Here is a 21,474-nt window from a genome sequence, read left to right as displayed (position 1 = left end):
TAGCACAGCTGTTGAACAGCCGTTTTGACTGTCAGTGATTAGCCAAGGGGTACGGGATGATTTTAATGAGCTGCACGTGATGTCTTGATATTGGCTTTAAAAAGGCCAGTGCAAAATGGGCATTTCAATCAACATGCCACGATTGTCAAGGGATAAACGGCAGCGTGCCCTGGGCATGCTGCATTGCTGCAAGGCGGACTGAGCTACCGTGAGGTGGCACGTCGCCTTGGCTGTTCACACCAGACGATATCGGCCCTGGTGGACAGAGACACCCTCCACAACTCTGCAGATTACAGACCTCGATCAGGGAGGCCAAGAGTCACCACTGCAAGGCAGGACAGGCAGATGGTCCGAAGTCACCTGCGGGATCGATTCCGTCCAGCATCCCGCACTGCGGCAGAAACTCCGGGGCATGCAAACCACGGATCTCCAATGATACTGCACGAAGACGACTGCATGACTATGGTCTGACTGCCAGAAGACCATACAGAGGCCCCGTGATGATGGCTGCCCATCGCCGCAACCGACAGAGATGGTGCCAGCAGCATCAGCGGTGGACCTTGGCGCAGTGGAACAAGGTCGCTTTCAGCGATGAGTCAAGGTTCTGTGTGGACAGTCCTGATGGGCGTGAGCGTGTCTGGAGAAGAACTGGCGAGCGATATGCCGATTGTTGCGTGCGTCAAGCCAACAGGTGGGGTGGCCCAAGTGTGATGGTGTGGGCCGCCATATCAGGCCGGTACAGGACGCCACTGGTGGTTGTGGATGGGAATCTTAACACCCAGCGTTATGTGGATAACATCCTGCGACCTCATCTGCTGCCATTCCTGCTAGACCACCCAGAACTGAGAACCTTTCAGCATGACAACGCTCGTCCCCATGCTGCTCGCTTTACCACTGCATTTCTCCAAGGCGAGAACATCAACACCATGCAGTGGCCTGCGTTCTCCCCTGACCTGAATCCCATGGAGCACCTGTGGGATGAGCTTGGGAGATGCGTAGTTGGCAGGGCCAGGACATGGGCAGAGCTGCTTCAGACATTGAGGACTGAGTGGGACAGAATCCAGCAGCAATCCATCCAAAGACTGGTAGGCAGTATACGCCGACGATGCACTGCCTGTATCCAAAACAATGGTGGCCACACACGCTATTGAAAGGGGACTGACATTGCACCCTGTGCTGTTCTGTACTGTAGAACAAACTGATGAGATGGTGTATCTTGGTCAAAAACTTGACATGTCATCAATAAAATGCCAATGTTTCAATTAGAAATTGTTGGTTTGTTTTATTTTGAACTGTTACAATTTTATTACATTTCAAACAAGTGATAAGTTTCTTTTGCGTTTTCGGTCTTTTTGAAGTTGGTCAAAATGGTCAAATTTTTTGGTCAAAATGCCCATTTTGCACTGGCCTTTTTAAAGCCAATATCAAGACATCACGTGCAGCTCATTAAAATCATCCCGTACCCCTTGGCTAATCACTGACAGTCAAAACGGCTGTTCAACAGCTGTGCTATGAAATGACCATTGAAGGTTCAAGTGACCATCCATGACCGTTTTGTCTGACAGTGAGGACACTATTGTCCACAAATAAGTTCACACATTTACTACACGCAGTGTTATTGTTGATATTTAAAGGTTTCAAAGGTGGTAAGTTTCTTTTGCGTTTCAGTATATATATATTTTTGATATTGTTTTGACTTTGATATTGTTTTGTTTTTTTCCTTTTGCAGATTTGACGTTATGGCTTCTGGGAGTAAAACAAGAAAGTATCTTGACGAATATCAATACATAAAGCTTGGATTCACATCCATTACCGTGTCTGGCCAAGAGAAGCCACAATGTTTGCTGTGTCACAAGGTTTTGAGTACTGAATCCATGAGGCCATCCAAGTTGAAGTTGCACCTCGAGACGAATCACTCAACATGCAAAGCAGGATCCAGAATTTTTAAAGCGACAGAAGTTGGATGAGGGAAGAGCTTTTCAACAACAACATTTAGCAACTGTCCAGGCTTCTTATGAGGTTTCTATTGAAATTGCAAAGAAGAAAAAACCCCACTCGATTGGGGAGACAATCAAGCCTTGTACCCTCCTCATTGTCGAACGGGTTCTCGGCAAGGCAGAGGCTCGCAAAGTTGAACAGGTGTCTTTATCGAATAACACAGTGCAGCGTCGTATCCGTGACATGTCGGAAGATGTGAAACAACAGACCATCAATGAGATTAAGGCGGCACCTTTTGGCTTGTTTTCATATCAACTTGATGAATCGACCGATGTTCGGTCCTGCTCCCAGCTACTGGAATTCGTTCGCTATGTCAAGGGAGATGATATCAAGGAAGAATTCTTGTTCTGCAGTGCCCTGGAAACGATGACAAAAGCTAACGACGTCATGGAAAAAATGAAGTTGTTGTTCGATGCGGGAGGAATTCAGTGGGAGAATGTATGCGCTGTCTTACTGATGGTGCCCCTGCCATGCTTGGTTCCAAATCTGGATTCCAAGAAGTGCGAAAAGTGGTTTTTCAACACTATCACAAGTGCAAAAAGTGTTTTTTCCACACTAATACAAGTGCAAAAGTGGTTTCCTGCACAAACACAAGTGCGAAAAGTGGTTTTTCAACACTAACACAAGTGCAAAAAGTGGTTTTTCAACACTAACACAAGTGCGAAAAGTGGTTTTTCCACACTAATACAAGTGCAAAAGTGGTTTCCTGCACCAACACAAGTGCGAAAAGTGGTTTTTCAACACGAACACAAGTGCGAAAAGTGGTTTTTCAACACTATCACAAGTGCAAAAAGTGGTTTTTCAACACTATCACAAATGCAAAAAGTGTTTTTTCCACACTAATACAATTGCAAACGTGGTTTCCTGCACCAACACAAGTGCGAAAAGTGGTTTTTCAACACTAACACAAGTGCGAAAAGTGGTTTTTCAACACTAACACAAGTGCAAAAAGTGGTTTTTCAACACTAACACAAGTGCGAAAAGTGGTTTTTCAACACTAACACAAGTACGAAAAGTGGTTTTTCAACACTATCACAAGTGCAAAAAGTGTTTTTTCCACACTAATACAAGTGCAAAAGTGGTTTCCTGCACAAACACAAGTGCGAAAAGTGGTTTTTCAACACAAACACAAGTGCGAAAAGTGGTTTTTCAACACTAACACAAGTGCGAAAAGTGGTTTTTCCACACTAATACAAGTGCAAAAGTGGTTTCCTGCACCAACACAAGTGCGAAAAGTGGTTTTTCAACACTAACACAAGTGCGAAAAGTGGTTTTTCAACACTATCACAAGTGCAAAAAGTGGTTTTTCAACACTATCACAAGTGCAAAAGGTGTTTTTTCCACACTAATACAAGTGCAAAAGAGGTTTCCTGCACCAACACAAGTGTGAAAAGTGGTTTTTCAACATTAACACAAGTGCGAAAAGTGGTTTTTCAACACTAACACAAGTGCGAAAAGTGGTTTTTCAACACTATCGCAAGTGCAAAAAGTGTTTTTTCCACACTAATACAAGTGCAAAAGTGGTTTCCTGCACAAACACAAGTGCGAAAAGTGGTTTTTCAACACTAACACAAGTGCAAAAAGTGGTTTTTCAACACTAACACAAGTGCGAAAAGTGGTTTTTCCACACTAATACAAGTGCAAAAGTGGTTTCCTGCACCAACACAAGTGCGAAAAGTGGTTTTTCAACACTAACACAAGTGCGAAAAGTGGTTTTTCAACACTATCACAAGTGCAAAAAGTGGTTTTTCAACACTATCACAAATGCAAAAAGTGTTTTTTCCACACTAATACAAGTGCAAAAGTGGTTTCCTGCACCAACACAAGTGCGAAAAGTGGTTTTTCAACACTAACACAAGTGCGAAAAGTGGTTTTTCAACACTAACACAAGAGCGAAAAGTGGTTTTTCCACACTAATACAAGTGCAAAAGTGGTTTCCTGCACCAACACAAGTGCAAAAAGTGGTTTTTCAACACTAACACAAGTGCGAAAAGTGGTTTTTCAACACTAACACAAGTACGAAAAGTGGTTTTTCAACACTATCACAAGTGCAAAAAGTGTTTTTTCCACACTAATACAAGTGCAAAAGTGGTTTCCTGCGCAAACACAAGTGCGAAAAGTGGTTTTTCAACACTAACACAAGTGGGAAAAGTGGTTTTTCCACACTAATACAAGTGCAAAAGTGGTTTCCTGCACCAACACAAGTGCAAAAAGTGGTTTTTCAACACTAACACAAGTGCGAAAAGTGGTTTTTCAACACTATAACAAGTGCAAAAAGTGTTTTTTCCACACTAATACAAGTGCAAAAGTGGTTACCTGCACCAACACAAGTGCGAAAAGTGGTTTTTCCACACTAACACAAGTGCAAAAAGTGTTCTTTCCACACTAATGCAAGTGCAAAAGTGGTTTCCTGCGCCAAGACAAGTGCGAAAAGTGGTTTTTCCACACTAACACAAGTGCGAAAAGTAGTTTTTCCACACTAATACAAGTGCAAAAAGTGTTTTTTCCACACTAATACAAGTGCAAAAGTGGTTTCCTGCACCAACACAAGTGCGAAAAGTGGTTCCCTGCACCAACACAAGTGCGAAAAGTGGTTTTTCAACACTAACACAAGTGCGAAAAGTGGTTTTTCAACACTATCACAAGTGCAAAAAGTGTTTTTTCCACACTAATACAAGTGCAAAAGTGGTTTCCTGCACCAACACAAGTGCAAAAAGTGGTTTTTCAACACTAACACAAGTGCGAAAAGTGGTTTTTCAACACTATCACAAGTGCAAAAAGTGTTTTTTCCACACTAATACAAGTGCAAAAGTGGTTTCCTGCACAAACACAAGTGCGAAAAGTGGTTTTTCAACACTAACATAAGTGCAAAAAGTGGTTTTTCGACACTAACACAAGTGCGAAAAGTGGTTTTTCCACACTAATACAAGTGCAAAAGTGGTGTCCTGCACCAACACAAGTGCGAAAACTGGTTTTTAAACATAACACAAGTGCGAAAAGTGGTTTTTCAACACTAACACAATTGCGAAAAGTGTTTTTTCCACACTAATACAAGTCCAAAAGTGGTTTCCTGCACCAACACAAGTGCGAAAAGTGGTTTTTCAACACTATCACAAGTGCAAAAAGTGTTTTTTCCACACTAATACAAGTGCAAAAGTGGTTTCCTGCACCAACACAAGTGCGAAAAGTGGTTTTTCAACACTAACACAAGTGCGAAAAGTGGTTTTTCAACACTAACACAAGTGCGAAAAGTAGTTTTTCAACACAATCACAAGTGCAAAAAGTGTTTTTTCCACACTAATACAAGTGCAAAAGTGGTTTCCTGCACCAACACAAGTGCGAAAAGTGGTTTTTCAACACTAACACAAGTGCGAAAAGTATTTTTTCCCACACTAATACAAGTGCAAAAGTGGTTTCCTGCACCAACACAAGTGCGAAAAGCGGTTTTTCAACACTAACACAAGTGCGAAAAGTGGTTTTTCAACACTATCACAAGTGCAAAAAGTGGTTTTTCAACACTATCACAAGTGCAAATAGTGTTTTTTCCACACTAATACAAGTGCAAAAGTGGTTTCCTGCAACAACACAAGTGCAAAAAGTGGTTTTTCAACACTAACACAAGTGCCAAAAGTGGTTTTTCCACACTAATACAAGTGCAAAAGTGGTTTACTGCACCAACACAAGTGCGAAAAGTGGTTTTTCAACACTAACACAAGTGTGAACAGTGGTTTTTCAACACTAACACAAGTGCAAAAAGTGGTTTTTCAACACTAACACAAGTGCGAAAAGTGGTTTTTCCAAACTAATACAGGTGCAAAAGTGGTTTGCTGCACCAACACAAGCGCAAAAAGTGGTTTTTCAACACTAACACAAGTGCGAAAAGTGGTTTTTCAACACTAATACAAGTGAAAAGTGGTTTCCTGCACCAACACAAGTGCAAAAAGTGGTTTTTCAACACTATCACAAATGCAAAAAGTGTTTTTTCCACACTAATACAAGTGCAAAAGTGGTTTTCTGCACCAACACAAGTGCGAAAAGTGGTTTTTCAACACTAACACAAGTGCGAAAAGTGGTTTTTCAACACTAGCACAAGTGCGAAAAGTGGTTTTTCCACACTAATACAAGTGCAAAAGTGGTTTCCTGCACCAACACAAGTGCGAAAAGTGGTTTTTCAACACTAACACAAGTGCAAAAGTGGTTTCCTGCACCAACAAAAGTGCGAAAAGTGGTTTTTCAACATTAACACAAGTGCGAAAATTGGTTTTTCAACACTATCACAAGTGCAAAAAGTGTTTTTTCCACTCCAATACAAGTGCAAAAGTGGTTTCCTGCACAAACACAAGTGCTAAAAGTGGTTTTTCAACACTATCACAAGTGCAAAAAGTGGTTTTTCAACACTATCACAAATGCAAAAAGTGTTTTTTCCACACTAATACAAGTGCAAAAGTGGTTTCCTGCACCAACACAAGTGCGAAAAGTGGTTTTTCAACACTAACACAAGTGCGAAAAGTGGTTTTTCAACACTAACACAAGTGCGAAAAGTGGTTTTTCCACACTAATACAAGTGCAAAAGTGGTTTCCTGCACCAACACAAGTGCGAAAAGTGGTTTTTCAACACTAACACAAGTGCGAAAAGTGGTTTTTCAATACTAACACAAGTGCGAAAAGTGGTTTTTCAACACTAACACAAGTGCGAAAAGTGGTTTTTCAACACTAACACAAGTGTGAAAAGTGGTTTTTCCACACTAATACAAGTGCAAAAGTGGTTTCCTGCACCAACACAAGTGCGAAAACTGGTTTTTCAACATAACCCAAGTGCGAAAAGTGGTTTTTCAACACTATCACAAGTGCAAAAAGTGTTCTTTCCACACTAATATAAGTGCAAAAGTGGTTTCCTGCACCAACACAAGTGCGAAAAGTGGTTTTCAACACTAACACAAGTGCGAAAAGTGGTTTTTCAACACTAACACAAGTGCAAAAAGTGGTTTTTCAACACTAACAGAAGTGCGAAAAGTGGTTTCCTGCACCAACACAAGTGCGAAAACTGGTTTTTCAACACTAACACAAGTGCGAAAAGTGGTTTTTCAACACTATCACAAGTGCAAAAAGTGTTCTTTCCACATTAATATAAGTGCAAAAGTGGTTTCCTGCACCAACACAAGTGCGAAAAGTGGTTTTCAACACTAACACAAGTGCGAAAAGTGGTTTTTCAACACTAACACAAGTGCAAAAAGTGGTTTTTCAACACTAACACAAGTGCGAAAAGTGGTTTCCTGCACCAACACAAGTGCGAAAACTGGTTTTTCAACACTAACACAAGTGCGAAAAGTGGTTTTTCAACACTATCACAAGTGCAAAAAGTGTTTTTTCCACACTAATACAAGTGCCAAAGTGGTTTCGTGCACCAACACAAGTGCGAAAAGTGGTTTTTCAACACTAACACAAGTGTGAAAAGTGGTTTTTCAACACTATCACAAGTGCAAAAAGTGTTTTTTCCACACTAATACAAGTGCAAAAATGGTTTCCTGCACCAACACAAGTGCGAAATGTGGTTTTTCAACACTAACACAAGTGTGAAAAGTGGTTTTTCAACACTAACACAAGTGCGAAAAGTGTTTTTTCCACACTAATTCAAGTGCCAAAGTGGTTTCCTGCACCAACACAAGTGTGAAAAGTGGTTTTTCAACACTAACACAAGTGCGAAAAGTGGTTTTTCAACACTAACACAAGTGCGAAAAGTGGTTTTTCAACACTAACACAAGTGCGAAAAGTGGTTTTTCCACACTAATACAAGTGCAAAAGTGGTTTCCTGCACCAACACAAGTGTGAAAAGTGGTTTTTCAACACTAACACAAGTGCGAAAAGTGGTTTTTCAACACTATCACAAGTGCAAAAAGTGTTTTTTCCAACCTAATACAAGTGCAAAAGTGGTTTCCTGCACCAACACAAGTGCGAAAAGTGGTTTTTCAACACTAACACAAGTGCAAAAAGTGTTTTTTCCACACTAATACAAGTGCAAAAGTGGTTTCCTGCACCAACACAAGTGCGAAAAGTGGAACATGGAACATGTATGTATTTCAATCATGTATGTATTTCAAACATGGAACATGTACATACAAGTGGAACATGTATTTCAATCCTGACAAATCTCACACTCTCACGATGTCTCTCCGAAAAGACCGACTGGACAACCCTCCCATCTACTTTCTGAACAATCCTCTCCAAGAAGTTCTGTCACTCAAGCTTTTGGGTCTCACTATCTGCCATGATCTTTTCTGGGAAAACCACATTTCCAAGCTGGCCTCCAAAGCCAGTCGCTGACTGGGCATCCTCTGTCGTGCGAAGTCCTTCCTTGGCACACCTGAGCTCCTCGCCACATACAAGGCTTTCATCCGCAGCTCAATGGAATACTATTCTCCGCTCTGGGCTGGTGCTCCTGCCTCACACCTAAATCGTCTTCACGCTGTTGAAACCAAAGCTTTCAATCATTGGAATCTCCCACGATGAAGCAAACTCCGAGGGCCTTTCACTCACTCACCGCAAGCAGGTAGGTGGTCTTTCTGACTTCTACCGACTCCTCTCCAGCCTAGCTCCCCCAGCTCTGTCTGTGCTCTGTCCCCCAAATATTCCTACAGGACACACAAGATCCGCCAGCAACCCTCTTCTGGTGAAATTGCCAAAATCAAGACTCTCTGCTCACCTGCACTCTTTCATTCCTCTTTTCTCCCGCCTCTGGAACAAACTCTCTCACTCTTTTCAATCGCACTCCTCCCTCCAGGTCTTTAAAACAGCTGTTCACCACCATCTCTTATCTTCCCCCATCCAAAACCTTGATCTTTTCTACCCCCGTTAATTCATCCCAGATCCACCTTTTTGAAATACCAACTTCTTTCCTGAAAGTAATAGCAGTGTCCATGTGTTTTTTTTAACCTCCCCCCCCCCCCCACCCCTTCACATGTGTTACCCTTCCCATGCCCCTCCCCCAACCTTCTCCCTCCCACAGATCTCCCGATGTCCCTTTATCATATGTTTTATGTGTCAATTTGTTTTTATGTGATTAATGTTAGCTCTTGCAGGAGTCTCGATCTTTCACGCAAAAAAAAGGAAAAATCACAAGGCAATTACACACTGTGGTTTGTCCTTAAGCCCTATCTAATTGGCATAGCTCCACCCCTCATATGGAGACACATATACGATCTTACCCGGACAATCGGCCTAACTTAAGTTACATCGAGGTGGCTTCGCGGCATACGGAGCATTCTAAACCTACACGTTCTGAACTTAATTAAGGTATTTCATCCATACCCCAAAAACACAACAATACCATCGAGTTTTTTTGTGGATTTTGCTTGCCAAGACCACCAATTTGAAAAATAATTTTACTGGACTTCTGTCAGCATTGTGCAATTTGAGATAATTAGCATAAAACAGAATGGCCACCAAAATACCAAATTTCTTCCTGAACAAATATCCAAATCGTCTAAGTATTGTCAGGCTGCTAAATATTGTATACTATCAAGATACCCGTGCTGAGCACGGGTGGGAAGCCAAAAGCAAACAAACAATTTGTTAACGGTGAATGCTAAACCATGGAACCAATAAATTCCACATTCCTGTGCCATCTTTAGTCGAACATCAGGTATTGACAGCAGATTCGTGAAGGACTTGGGCAAAAACGTACCCAGTCTGAATGGTTCTATACCTAGTCAATGGCAAATCCGCAAATGTCACGGTTAGAAAGTAGAAACCCTCACGTCAATTCCTCATTTATTTTAAGTCAATATCTCTATTTTCATTCCAAACAGCATCATTCCAATCATACATTAATACTATAACAAAATATTGTGTTAAGGCACGATTGTATTGAGATATCATCAAACCAGCCCATTGTCGTAATTTGTTCACTTCCAAATTCGGGAGCAGCTCCGTATCGAGCCGATTTCAAAATCATAATTATATTGAGGAATTTATGAAACCTCCTACCTACCTTATGACATCCGCTGGGACCCCAAAACGTTCCACAGAAGGTTTGGTGGGGCTAGCCCCAAAACTGAAGGTGTAGTTTTGGGATGGACAGAGAGACAGATGGACAGACAGATACACACTCTTGTTTTATAATATAGACATCACTCAGGTCTTTACTATAGACAAGTTTGAGGTCACTTCAAAGGCTTCCCGACATTTTGGTACCATCAAGCGTTTGCCACACCTGGAGGAGAGGGAGGGAGGGGGGAGGGAAACAAACTCTTTTATGAGGCCCATATTCAGAATCAGCTTATGGACTATAAGGAGCCATTTATTTGTTGAAGAAGTAAGATATCAGAATTTGACCGAATGCATATTAATTAGGCCTACATAATCTCACTTTCCTTTAATCCAACTTTTGCTTCTTTCTTTTCTTTTCCCTCTCTTTCATGCCTCCACCCTTACCTCCCTCACCTATCTCCCTCCTTGCTCTTGATTTTCTCAAGTTGCTTTGATCCCACAGAATCGGGTTCAATAAATACACAAGGATGTCAAGTGAATGAGAAGATGAAGATCACTTTAGCTGTTGTCTTCATGGACTTTGTAAAATACCTTTGGCAGGAAGTAACCACGGAAATGGACATCAGTGGATGTTGCATGTGGCAAATTCATCGGTACGATGTTCCCAAATCGTTGAATTTCGTTGATCACCGCGACCGTGTAGGGCAGACGATGGCGATCGGATAGCGTTGGCGGGCGATCTCTGCCCAGAGTATCATCAATCTCTCGTTGCACACACTCTATGTAATCAGAAATGCATCGCATGCACATCTGTGTCATATATTTCCATCCAACTATTATATTGATGCTCTTGTAAAACAACAACAGAATTTCAAATGTAAATGAGATAATAAACACTAAAACGCTAAGAAAATAATAAAATGTCATCGCCCCCACCATGGTTTTAGTAATTTTGCTGCATTGAGTTAAAAGCTGTCAGTCGGCCATTTTTGGTCGGATTACAAAACAAAATCTTCTGCATATGTATACTCATGTATTATCGTTGTGCTAACTTTCAACAAAATCGGACCGTGCATGTCGAGAAATGGTTGGGGACACGTTAAAGAAACAAAATGGCCACCAGTCGGCCATCTTGGGATTGATCTCAAAAAGAATGACGTGCATATGTAAGCCATCATTCATAATTATCTGTGTGTCAAGTTTGAACAACATTGATAAATGCATGTCCAAGAAATGGCTGAGGACGTGTTCAACATCGGGTTTTTACCATGCGCTCTCAAAGCGAAAATCAGCGTTAGGCAATCAGTTGTGTATGTGTGGCGTACATGTCTGCATTTTTTAAATTCACTTTCTCGGCAACCATTAGTCTGATTGACAAAATTTTACCATAAGAGTGCCTCTGCCTGTAGAATTGTTTTTCTTCATAATTATGACGTCATAGGTTACGTGGTACGGATGACATTTTGGAAAAACGTTACACCTCTATACGGCTCATTGTTGGCTCGATTGAAAAACCGCTCGATGGAAAAAATTTAAACATGGCTCATTGTCAAGTACTCCTCATGGGGGATAAGATATGTTAATGATGATGTCATCGCTGCCTTCATAATGATATTATAAATCGACAAGTATAACGCTTCATCCAATCCGTATGAATTATTTTTCTTTGCAACTGTTGGTCTGATTGACACTAAATTTTCACCATAGGAACGCCTCCTCCTGTATAATATTTTAATGATAATTATGACGTCATAGGTCATGTGGTATAGGCGCCATCTTGGAAGTAATGGCAGAAATAAAAATGAATCTTTTTAGCAGTTGTTCAAGACATTTATTTAGCTTCAGCCTCACAGTCTGTTGTGAGACTCGGGCCTTTAAAACAGCAAACACCTGCCAGTCGGGTCAATCCGGTGCCTTCCTCTTTCATATCAGCAAGTAAAATATCTCCTAGTGATGGTAGTTTTCCTTCTTGAATGCCAGTCACACAAACTTCTTGGATAATAGGTAACCGATTCTGCAAATAATGCACATATCAATTCACAAAAGGTAACTGATTTATTCACATCAGACCATGTTTCATTATGAACAGCACACAGTGGAGCGCATACCTCCACCAGGCTGAACAGTTTGTTTTGTATCCCAATGATACACCGGATCTGGATTCGGACCTGAACCAAAATCTAATCGGCTTGTTCTTGTCACCTAACCAACTCATTCACCTCGTTTAGTCATAAGTCTTCCATAACTTTTTTAAATATCGTGTTATCTATCGCTTTTCGCCCTATCCCTCAATGGTGAAGAATCACTTACAAATTAAATAATTCTCGTATCTGAATCCATATTCAGATCTTCACCAAAATCAAATGCATTCGTCCATGTCATACATCCAACCTGTCCACCAAATTTCGTCTGAATCCATCCATAAACTTTTGAGATATCCTGCTCACTGAAAGACAAGCGTGAAAACACTACTTCCGTCCACCTTCGGGGACACAGGTAATTATTCCTTTAAAACCAATTTGATCATTATACTCGTAATATCCTTGATCATACTTTCAATGTAGAACATACTGTATGTCCAAAATTTTCTGTAAACCACATCTTGCCTTGATTTTATTTTGCCTTTCCACAGATTTTGGGATGAAAAAGGTGTTTCTTCATATGAGCCAACCATCCGCTGCCTTTTCCTCTTGGATCAGTTCGTTAAATGTCCTGGCATAGTGATTGTGAAGAGCATCAAGTTGTTTTAGCCAGAAATTTGGAATTCCATCTGGGCCTGGGCTTTTGAAGTTTGGCATTTTTTGAAGTTGTTTTCTAATGTTCTCTTCATCAATTAATCAATGGGGACATTTCCTCGAGATGTTGCTTCTTCTTTTCCAAGTTTGGGATCCATTCTGCTTCCTTGTTATGTTCGTTTCGATCTTCAAAAAATCCTTTCCAGAATTTTTCCAGTTTTTTTTTTTTTCAGGGGTAGTTGACACATTCTGCTTTTGTTTCCCCAATTCATGGTAAAATCTCTTTGGGTTACTCTTAAACATGTGGTTTTGTTTTCTCCTGTTGTTTCCTTCTTCATAGTTTTTTTTATCTTCCTTGCTATCATTTCTATTTTGAGTTTATTTTCAGCACCCAAACACTTGAGGTCTTTGTCTTCGATTTTGTGTTTGTTTATTCTTTGGATTCTCTTTTTTAGTTTTGGGCGTCAGTTTCCTTTCCTGAACTGTTGTATTTGTCCTACTTCCTTCTGCAGTTGCTCTCTTTGTGTCTCTAAACTCTGTCTCCAAGGTGGAATTTGGTCTCTATTTGTAGGGCCTGGTTTTTTCTTCTTCTGGTGTTGTTTGCTTTACTTCTGGTGTTGATTACTTCTTCTGGTGTTGTTTCTTCTTCTGGATTTCACGATTATCAAACACGGTAAGAGAAGAAGGGAAGAGGAAGAAGCGGCTGGGGCAGCTAACTGTGGAAGGGGAACGAACTCAAATGGACACAAGATTTGCAGGGAATGGAAAATAATACAAGGGTTTATTTGCAATAAGGATCGGGACAGGGAAACGCGACGATAAATCTAATTTCTAAATTGGGATCCCACACACCGACTTCAGAAACGAACAAGGGAAAATGAATTAATAAAAGAAAACGTCGTGTACTTGTAAATGTGGGGTGTGAGTGCAGCCTTATCTCGTCTGTAGTCTTGTCCGTCGTCGTCCCACGCGGCTCCCTCCGTCCGCCTCCGAACACCAATCCAAAAGCACCACGCGGCCAAAGCACCACGCGTCCAACGCACCAAAGCACCACACGTCCAACGCACCAAAGCACCACACGTCCAATGCACCAAAAGCACCACGCGTCCAACACAGGCTAGCAAGCTCCACACAAGGTCGATCTCCAACACGAGGCACAAAGAGACAGGCATGGAGAGATTGCAGGAGGAGAGAACAGCATCTAGGAGAGGAACAGAGCCCACAGGAATCCAAGCCAAGCGCAGCGCGAAGCACGATCCAAACCACGAAGGAAGAGAAGGATCCAAGTCAAGCACGAACCAGGCGAAGAGAGCTAGCTTCAACAAGCTTCACTGGCTCCCCATCCCCCAGAGAATCCAGTACAAAATCCTCCTCTTGACATACAAAGCCCTCCATAACCTGGCCCCATCCTACCTGGCTGACCTCCTCTCCAGACACACTCCCACCCGCAACCTCCGCTCTGCTGGTACCAACCTCCTGACCCCCTCCATCCCGACCAAATTCAGATCCTGGGGGGACAGGGCCTTCTCCATCGCTGCTCCCACCCTCTGGAACTCACTACCTCACACCATCAGAGACTCCTCCTCACTCACCACATTCAAAACATCACTAAAGACCCACCTGTTCAACACTGCATTCAACATTCAACCCACAGCATTTAACCCCTGACTATCTCTTCTCCTTCTCCCTCCTTTTGCTTTAAATATTTCCCTATTGATTCTTGTCTTTTTGCAATTGTTGTTTTCATGTATTGTTATGCATTATGTTTTCCTCTCTGTCAAAGCGCCTTTGGGCTTCTTGAAAAGCGCTATACAAAATAAATGAATTATTATTATTATTATAATGTCGTCTCTGAGAAAAAGCTCCCGAATCGGTGCAGCGCCCCCTAATATCACTTCGCCTGGTGATGTCAGACCGAAGCTTCTCGTCGTTCCCCGAACTTTCCAGCATCTTTCCTCCAATGAATCCCCTCCTCCTCAGTTGCGTCCTCGTGCCTCCGGCGCTGATGGGCTGAGGTTCGCGCCTTCCGTGCCAACCAATCACAGGCCTCCCTGTGGCATGGTCACAGCCCCTCCCACGCGATGTTGCTATGCGTACAGGCGGTGCAGCTCGCGGCAGCCACCATCGGCGGTGCCCCGATCCGGCTTCCTGCCCGTCTTCCAAAGTCGTTGTTGTAAGGCAAGGGAATTATTTAATGTTGCACTAAGGGCCTATCTAAGTGTTTATGTTGGTGTGCATTGCCATAAGGGACAAAGGTTTGATCACCAGATCCGACACATAAGGGCTGTTATCTTTAATCCCTACAACTACCTAGCACACAAACATCCTGGTATGTTCACAGGTATACTCCTTAACCGACAAACCGGACTAAACACACAGAACATATTACAGGGCAGATTCCCTATTGCGACAGTCGAATACCGACCTACACAGATCTATCTTACTCTAGATATTCCTCTACCCAAATTCATAACAATATTGTTGCGGATATGGAATTTGGCCTCCATATCCGCTTGTAAATATTCCCCTATTTCCCCAATACTCCCCAACTATCCCCAATCCCCCATTCCCTAGTCCCATTGTCTGTAAACAACACTCTGTAGAACCGACCTTCCCCTTTTTCCCCCATTAAATGTCGTGCCCAGGTCCACCGCATCTCACGTAGACAACTTTCGGACATCTTGCTAGTTATTCTTAGTCTATGTCAGTTAAGGACTCGTTTCCATTAATTCCGACTCTTCGTTGCACCAGAATGTGATTATATGGCACCAGTAGTGAGTTTAGGACCTTCCCATGCCTCCTCCCGTCTTCTTCCCCAAACAACAACAACAACAACAACAACTACAACTACAACTACAACAACAATTACAACAACAACGACGCTGCGCGGGGGAGTGTGCGTCATCACACCGGCTCGGTTAGCCGCCATTGACAATGCGCTCCGGACCATGCGCTCCACGGGGTTACCACGAAGGGGCTCCTTGTCAGTCCCTCGTCAAGGGCGGAGCCGGTAACCCCCCCCGCACGCACCCAATGAGAAGCGACGTGCCGATTCCATCTGGGGCGGAGCTAACGAGCCGAGGGCGTGTCACTCCCCGCCGGATATACGCGGCCACGTACCGGACGTGACGTCAGATGCGCCCCGAGCTTGAAGAGGAAGTACCAGTCGTGACCTCCGAGCGCTGTGACCTCCCTGCATCTACTGGACCGTACAGTACCCTGTCCTTGAGCCAAGAGTGCACCTTGAGCCATCGATACCCGCTTTCCTTGCCATCAATCCCCGTGTGAGTCAGCCTTTTGTCCCGTTTATCTGTCGTCTGTTGGGGTTAATATAAGACCGTAATTAAGTGCCTATCTTACTATGCTGTACCTCTCATCCCTGTAATCTGACCTTCCGCCCTAATATAATCTCCTCCGGAGGTCTTGAGAACCGTATCCCTGGTGTCGTGTCATTTTAATCCCAGCCGTGTGTCTTTTCCTTCATTGATCTAGCGTAGCGCGATTAGTCAACGTTCGGGTATAATCGGGTAACTTGTGCAGACGTGGTCATACCAAACCGCTCGGTAAATAACATCTAAGCCGCGTCTGTAACAATTGGTGTCGAGGAGTGGAATTCGAACCCGGGACTAAATTTATTAGGCCCAAATTTGTAGTAGAATCGATTCGGAGCGCGTTTCCCGCGCGAAATTATAACGGCGAAATTTGATTTTGTTATACGGAAATAAAAACCCGAATTTTGAAAGTCGCGCTATGGCGGATCAAGACAGCTGGGGTCCGGTAGGGGAGAGTGAGGCAGGGTCGGTCCAGGACCAAATTGAGGGACGCGAGGAGAGCGAAGCAGCGAGGGTAGCAGACGCACAAAGTAGCGCCGTCACGCACGAAGTAGCGGGCGCGCAAAATGGCGCCTCGCAGATGGCCACGGCGTCCACGCCCGCGACCGTGGCAGCGCCCCTGGTGGATTTGAACCTTTTTTTTATACAAATAAAGGCCCTTATGGCCCAGAATAGTGAGCGATTGGAGGGCCAAATGGGGGTAATGAGGGACGAAGCGAGGGCTCGGAGTGAGCAATTGGGGGTAATGGGAAACCAAATGGGGGTAATGAGGGACGAAGCGAGGGGTACCAGTGAGGGATTAGACAATAATTTTAGGGGATTAGACAATAATTTTAAGGGATTAGACGAGAAATTTGGGAAATTAGACAATAGATTAGGGGAAATACAGGAGGGGTTAATGGGGGTAGAAAACAGAATGGCCGCTCAAGAGAATCAAATGGAAGGGATGCAAAAAGGGTTAGAGGGGTTAGAAAACACCATGGAAGGCAAATTGAGGGACATGAGGGACCAAGCGGAAAGGGAAGTTAAACAAATGGGGCAGCAGATAGAGGGGGTCAGAATGGGGGTAGAAACCAAACTGGATGCTCACAGGGAGGAAATGGAGCAGATGAGGGTGGCATCTGGGCAGGAGATGCAAGTGATGGGAGAGGAGATCAGAAGAGGAGTGAGTGAGGAGGTCGGAGGAGTGCGCGAGGAGGTGAGGCACTGTAAGGAGCGCATGGAGAAGGAGGTGAGAAAGGGGACTGTAAAATTGCAAGGTGGTATAGAGGAGTTGACGCTGGGAGTAGAACAACTGACAGTGGGGCAAAGGAGCAATAGCTTATGGGGTGTATGGCAGTGAAAACTAGCCCGGGTGGGTTAGGTTATATTGATAGGGCCCTAGAAGATGACATTAGGTAACGTTAAGTTTAGTTAGTGACTGATACCTGTAGTGGGGACGCAGGTAGATTAGTATGGATGATAATGACGTGGGAGCGCAATAGTTTAAAGGGACGACTGGGAAGCGCAAGTTTCAGAGGGGAGTAGTTAGATGAGATGATGCCGTGTGGTTGAGAGTTGAACAGGTGTGATTGCACAGGTGTGCAACTGAACAGGTGTGTGGAGCAGTGTGTGAGTAGTGAGTGTGTGGATCAGCGCGAATGCGCTTGGGGAGAGAAGGGTGCAGGTGGCACCAGGTGTGAGAGCACAGGTGTGCAAGTACAGGTGTGTGGAGAGAGTTGGAGTAAGTGGTACGGAATGGTGTGCATGGTGCGAAGGTGTGAATGGGGGAAGAGTGGACCCCTTTCACGAGTACCCGGGGCGGGTAGTGTAAGTGTTAGGTAGAGGGTACAGGTAAATTGTGGTTGGATATTGGCATCTGTGGTGCGGTTGCAGAATGGTGTTGTGGATGGGTGCATTAGTGTTGTGGAAATGGCTGGGCGTGTAGCCTGTTAGTGTGTGTAGTTGGTTGGGCACTCCACCACTGTGAGGATGTCGGCCAGGTGAGGCCGCAGGTGGGCTCTGGGAGCCGGTAGTTGTGAGTGGGTGCCTGAGGATCCCGGGTGTGGATCGGGCAGCCCAGTGCCAGAGAGGGCACCGAGTGGGGAGAGCGCCAGAGGGCCTTCCCCAGGTAGTTAGGTTAGGGTAAGGAGCAGGTAAGCTCGGAGGCAACTGCAGTGGTGGAGGTGTGCAGGTGGGTAGACCCGCTGGGAGAGGTACACGCCACAGCCCAGAAATTGTGCGAGGGCACCGGGAGATGAATCGGGGAAGTGAGACCCCAAATTGAAAAGCACCACAGTCTGGCCAATGGGAATTGGTTTTTAGAACCCATAGTGTAAGAGGGCCAATGGTTTGGCCGGAGAAAGACCCCGGGTAGTGTAAGGTTGTTAAAGTCATTTAGGAAATAGTTAGGATTGAAGAACCTGTCGCACCATACGCAGCCACTTACCTGTGGTGATGATGATGACTCCACACCTGTGTTTTCTTTGTCTTGGTGCAGGAAATGAGAATTGCTGTGAGGATTTGTGAGACGCATCACGACGTGGATGAGACATTGGGGTGATTCCATCTCTCCCTCCCTAGGAGGGACTGATGATGAATTGGTGATAGCAAATTATGATGTTGAGTTGGAGATGGCAAATTTTGATGAAAGTTGAAAATGGCAAATTTGATTGGTTAGGAGGGAGAGAAGACGAATTTGGTTTATGGGAGGAACGGGGAAGACAGTAGGGATGTTTGTTGATTTGTAAAGTAGATGTTTATGGGTAGTGTTGTGTTTTGTGGATACAGTAAGGGGTAAGGGAGGGGCCATGTAGGTTACCTGGTGGGGGGGGGGGGGGCGTACGATAGGAACGTACCTGTCTCACCTGGTTCCCATGTGCCCCCAGTGTGCATCATCTTACATTGCGTGCACTTTTGCGCCCTTACCACCTTACTCACTTGTCTTCTTCTTTTGTCTCCCACCTCCGAGGATCTGGCTTTGGGGCAGAGAGAGAGGAGAGAGAGGTGCTGGCTACGCAGTTGTGGGCCTGCACTTTCGCTGCTTGCTGCCTGGATCGATACACCATATGGACCGCAATGTTTGTGGCCACCCACAATGGACCGCAGCTCTTTTGCGGCCAAGCACCACCCGTGGATGGACCTATGGGTCAACGTGGCACCTATGCCAAACAGGTGAACCACTCTTAGTTGGCCCCTGACGGCCACAATACAGAAATGGACGCGGTTGGCGCCTTTCTTGATTTTTTAAAGAAGTAAGAAGGCCAAGTGCACCACACGAAGGCAAGACCAGCGGCAGAACATCGGCCGGCGGCGACACCACCGGGGATTTATAGACACTTTATTGGTGCACCGGATGGTGCTGACTGTACATGATGGGGTGGTGCTTTTCGTGCTGGGAAAGGGTGCTCTGCACGTTATTAAAGGCCGTAGGCCACAGAGCACTCGTGGGTTGGTGTATCGATGCTGGCATGCGTGCGCTCTCTATGCATAACATCTGCATGTGTCCCTCCAAAAACAGGTCCTGGATCGTAGTGTAAATATCAGCATAGTCTTGTAAATAATGCTCCCTACCGGCTGTATGTTTAGTTTGAGAATTCTTTCCGGATTCGCTTATCCTGTGGGTGTGTTTCTGTGAGGAGAAGGGTGCAACGTCGCAGGGGGACATATTTACTCATTTGTGAATATCTGTAAAACTGTCGCACTCAGGGTAGATTTAATAGTAGAGGGAACTACATTGCGTGCCACACTAAAGTAGGTAAAAATTTATCGGGTCGGGACGCCCCGAGGGTAGAGAAGGGTGCAATGTTGCGGATATGGAATTTGGCCTCCATATCCGCTTGTAAATATTCCCCTATTTCCCCAATACTCCCCAACTATCCCCAATCCCCCATTCCCTAGTCCCATTGTCTGTAAACAACACTCTGTAGAACCGACCTTCCCCTTTTTCCCCCATTAAATGTCGTGCCCAGGTCCACCGCATCTCACGTAGACAACTTTCGGACATCTTGCTAGTTATTCTTAGTCTATGTCAGTTAAGGACTCGTTTCCATTAATTCCGACTCTTCGTTGCACCAGAATGTGATTATATGGCACCAGTAGTGAGTTTAGGACCTTCCCATGCCTCCTCCCGTCTTCTTCCCCAAACAACAACAACAACAACAACAACTACAACTACAACTACAACAACAATTACAACAACAACGACGCTGCGCGGGGGAGTGTGCGTCATCACACCGGCTCGGTTAGCCGCCATTGACAATGCGCTCCGGACCATGCGCTCCACGGGGTTACCACGAAGGGGCTCCTTGTCAGTCCCTCGTCAAGGGCGGAGCCGGTAACCCCCCCCGCACGCACCCAATGAGAAGCGACGTGCCGATTCCATCTGGGGCGGAGCTAACGAGCCGAGGGCGTGTCACTCCCCGCCGGATATACGCGGCCACGTACCGGACGTGACGTCAGATGCGCCCCGAGCTTGAAGAGGAAGTACCAGTCGTGACCTCCGAGCGCTGTGACCTCCCTGCATCTACTGGACCGTACAGTACCCTGTCCTTGAGCCAAGAGTGCACCTTGAGCCATCGATACCCGCTTTCCTTGCCATCAATCCCCGTGTGAGTCAGCCTTTTGTCCCGTTTATCTGTCGTCTGTTGGGGTTAATATAAGACCGTAATTAAGTGCCTATCTTACTATGCTGTACCTCTCATCCCTGTAATCTGACCTTCCGCCCTAATATAATCTCCTCCGGAGGTCTTGAGAACCGTATCCCTGGTGTCGTGTCATTTTAATCCCAGCCGTGTGTCTTTTCCTTCATTGATCTAGCGTAGCGCGATTAGTCAACGTTCGGGTATAATCGGGTAACTTGTGCAGACGTGGTCATACCAAACCGCTCGGTAAATAACATCTAAGCCGCGTCTGTAACAATATATACACAATTATAATAGGGATAACACACAGGAAAAAAGACTAGATGAGGATGACAACCTTAAACCTTGGTCTAAACCTAAAAATAGGGTTGATGAAGTGTGTATGAAGCATGATATTGCTTATGGTAATGCCACTATGTTGGACGAAAAACACAAAACCGATAGAGAAATGCTGTGTAATTTGTCTCTGATACAAAATCCAACGTTGAGAGAGAAAGTTGCTATGGTTATCCTGCAGAATATGATAAGCGCTAAATAGAGATTAGGGCTTGGGTATCAAAAAAAACTATTAAACTCCAAGAGTGATATTAAACCTGAGGAACGAATCATTTTAGCTAAAATTATAGAAATATAACATTTATGTTATACTTCTTTTAAAATATTTGAGAAAAACTTTTTTTGATAGAGTATATAAAATGGACGAACAAATTTTCAAAATATTTCAAGATATATTTAACACAATTAGATGGTTGGTTGAATCGCTTCTAATATGTATACATAATTATAATGCAAATAGGGATA

At 44.2% G+C, this 21,474-nt stretch overlaps 2 protein-coding genes across 7 annotated transcripts in view; one reads left to right on the top strand and one right to left on the bottom strand.

Moving 5' to 3' along the window:
- LOC144888245 (cytochrome P450 2C23-like) overlaps positions 1-21,474 on the top strand; it is a 799,004-nt gene that overhangs the window by 385,153 nt on the left and 392,377 nt on the right. The window lies entirely within an intron of this gene.
- Positions 1-21,474, bottom strand: part of LOC137434304 (cytochrome P450 2C23-like) — an 80,106-nt gene that overhangs the window by 4,593 nt on the left and 54,039 nt on the right. For all 6 annotated transcript variants that reach the window (XM_078785466.1, XM_078785463.1, XM_078785461.1 and 3 more), the window contains exon 8: positions 10,576-10,763. In XM_078785466.1, coding sequence (XP_078641592.1) covers positions 10,576-10,763 — 188 coding nt within the window. The remainder of the gene's footprint in view (positions 1-10,575; positions 10,764-21,474) is intronic.

The sequence above is a fragment of the Myxine glutinosa genome, chromosome 10 (assembly GCF_964187855.1).
Source record: "Myxine glutinosa chromosome 10, kmMyxGlut1.1, whole genome shotgun sequence".
Taxonomy (NCBI): domain Eukaryota; kingdom Metazoa; phylum Chordata; class Myxini; order Myxiniformes; family Myxinidae; genus Myxine; species Myxine glutinosa.
This window is presented reverse-complemented; position numbering and strand designations above follow the sequence as displayed.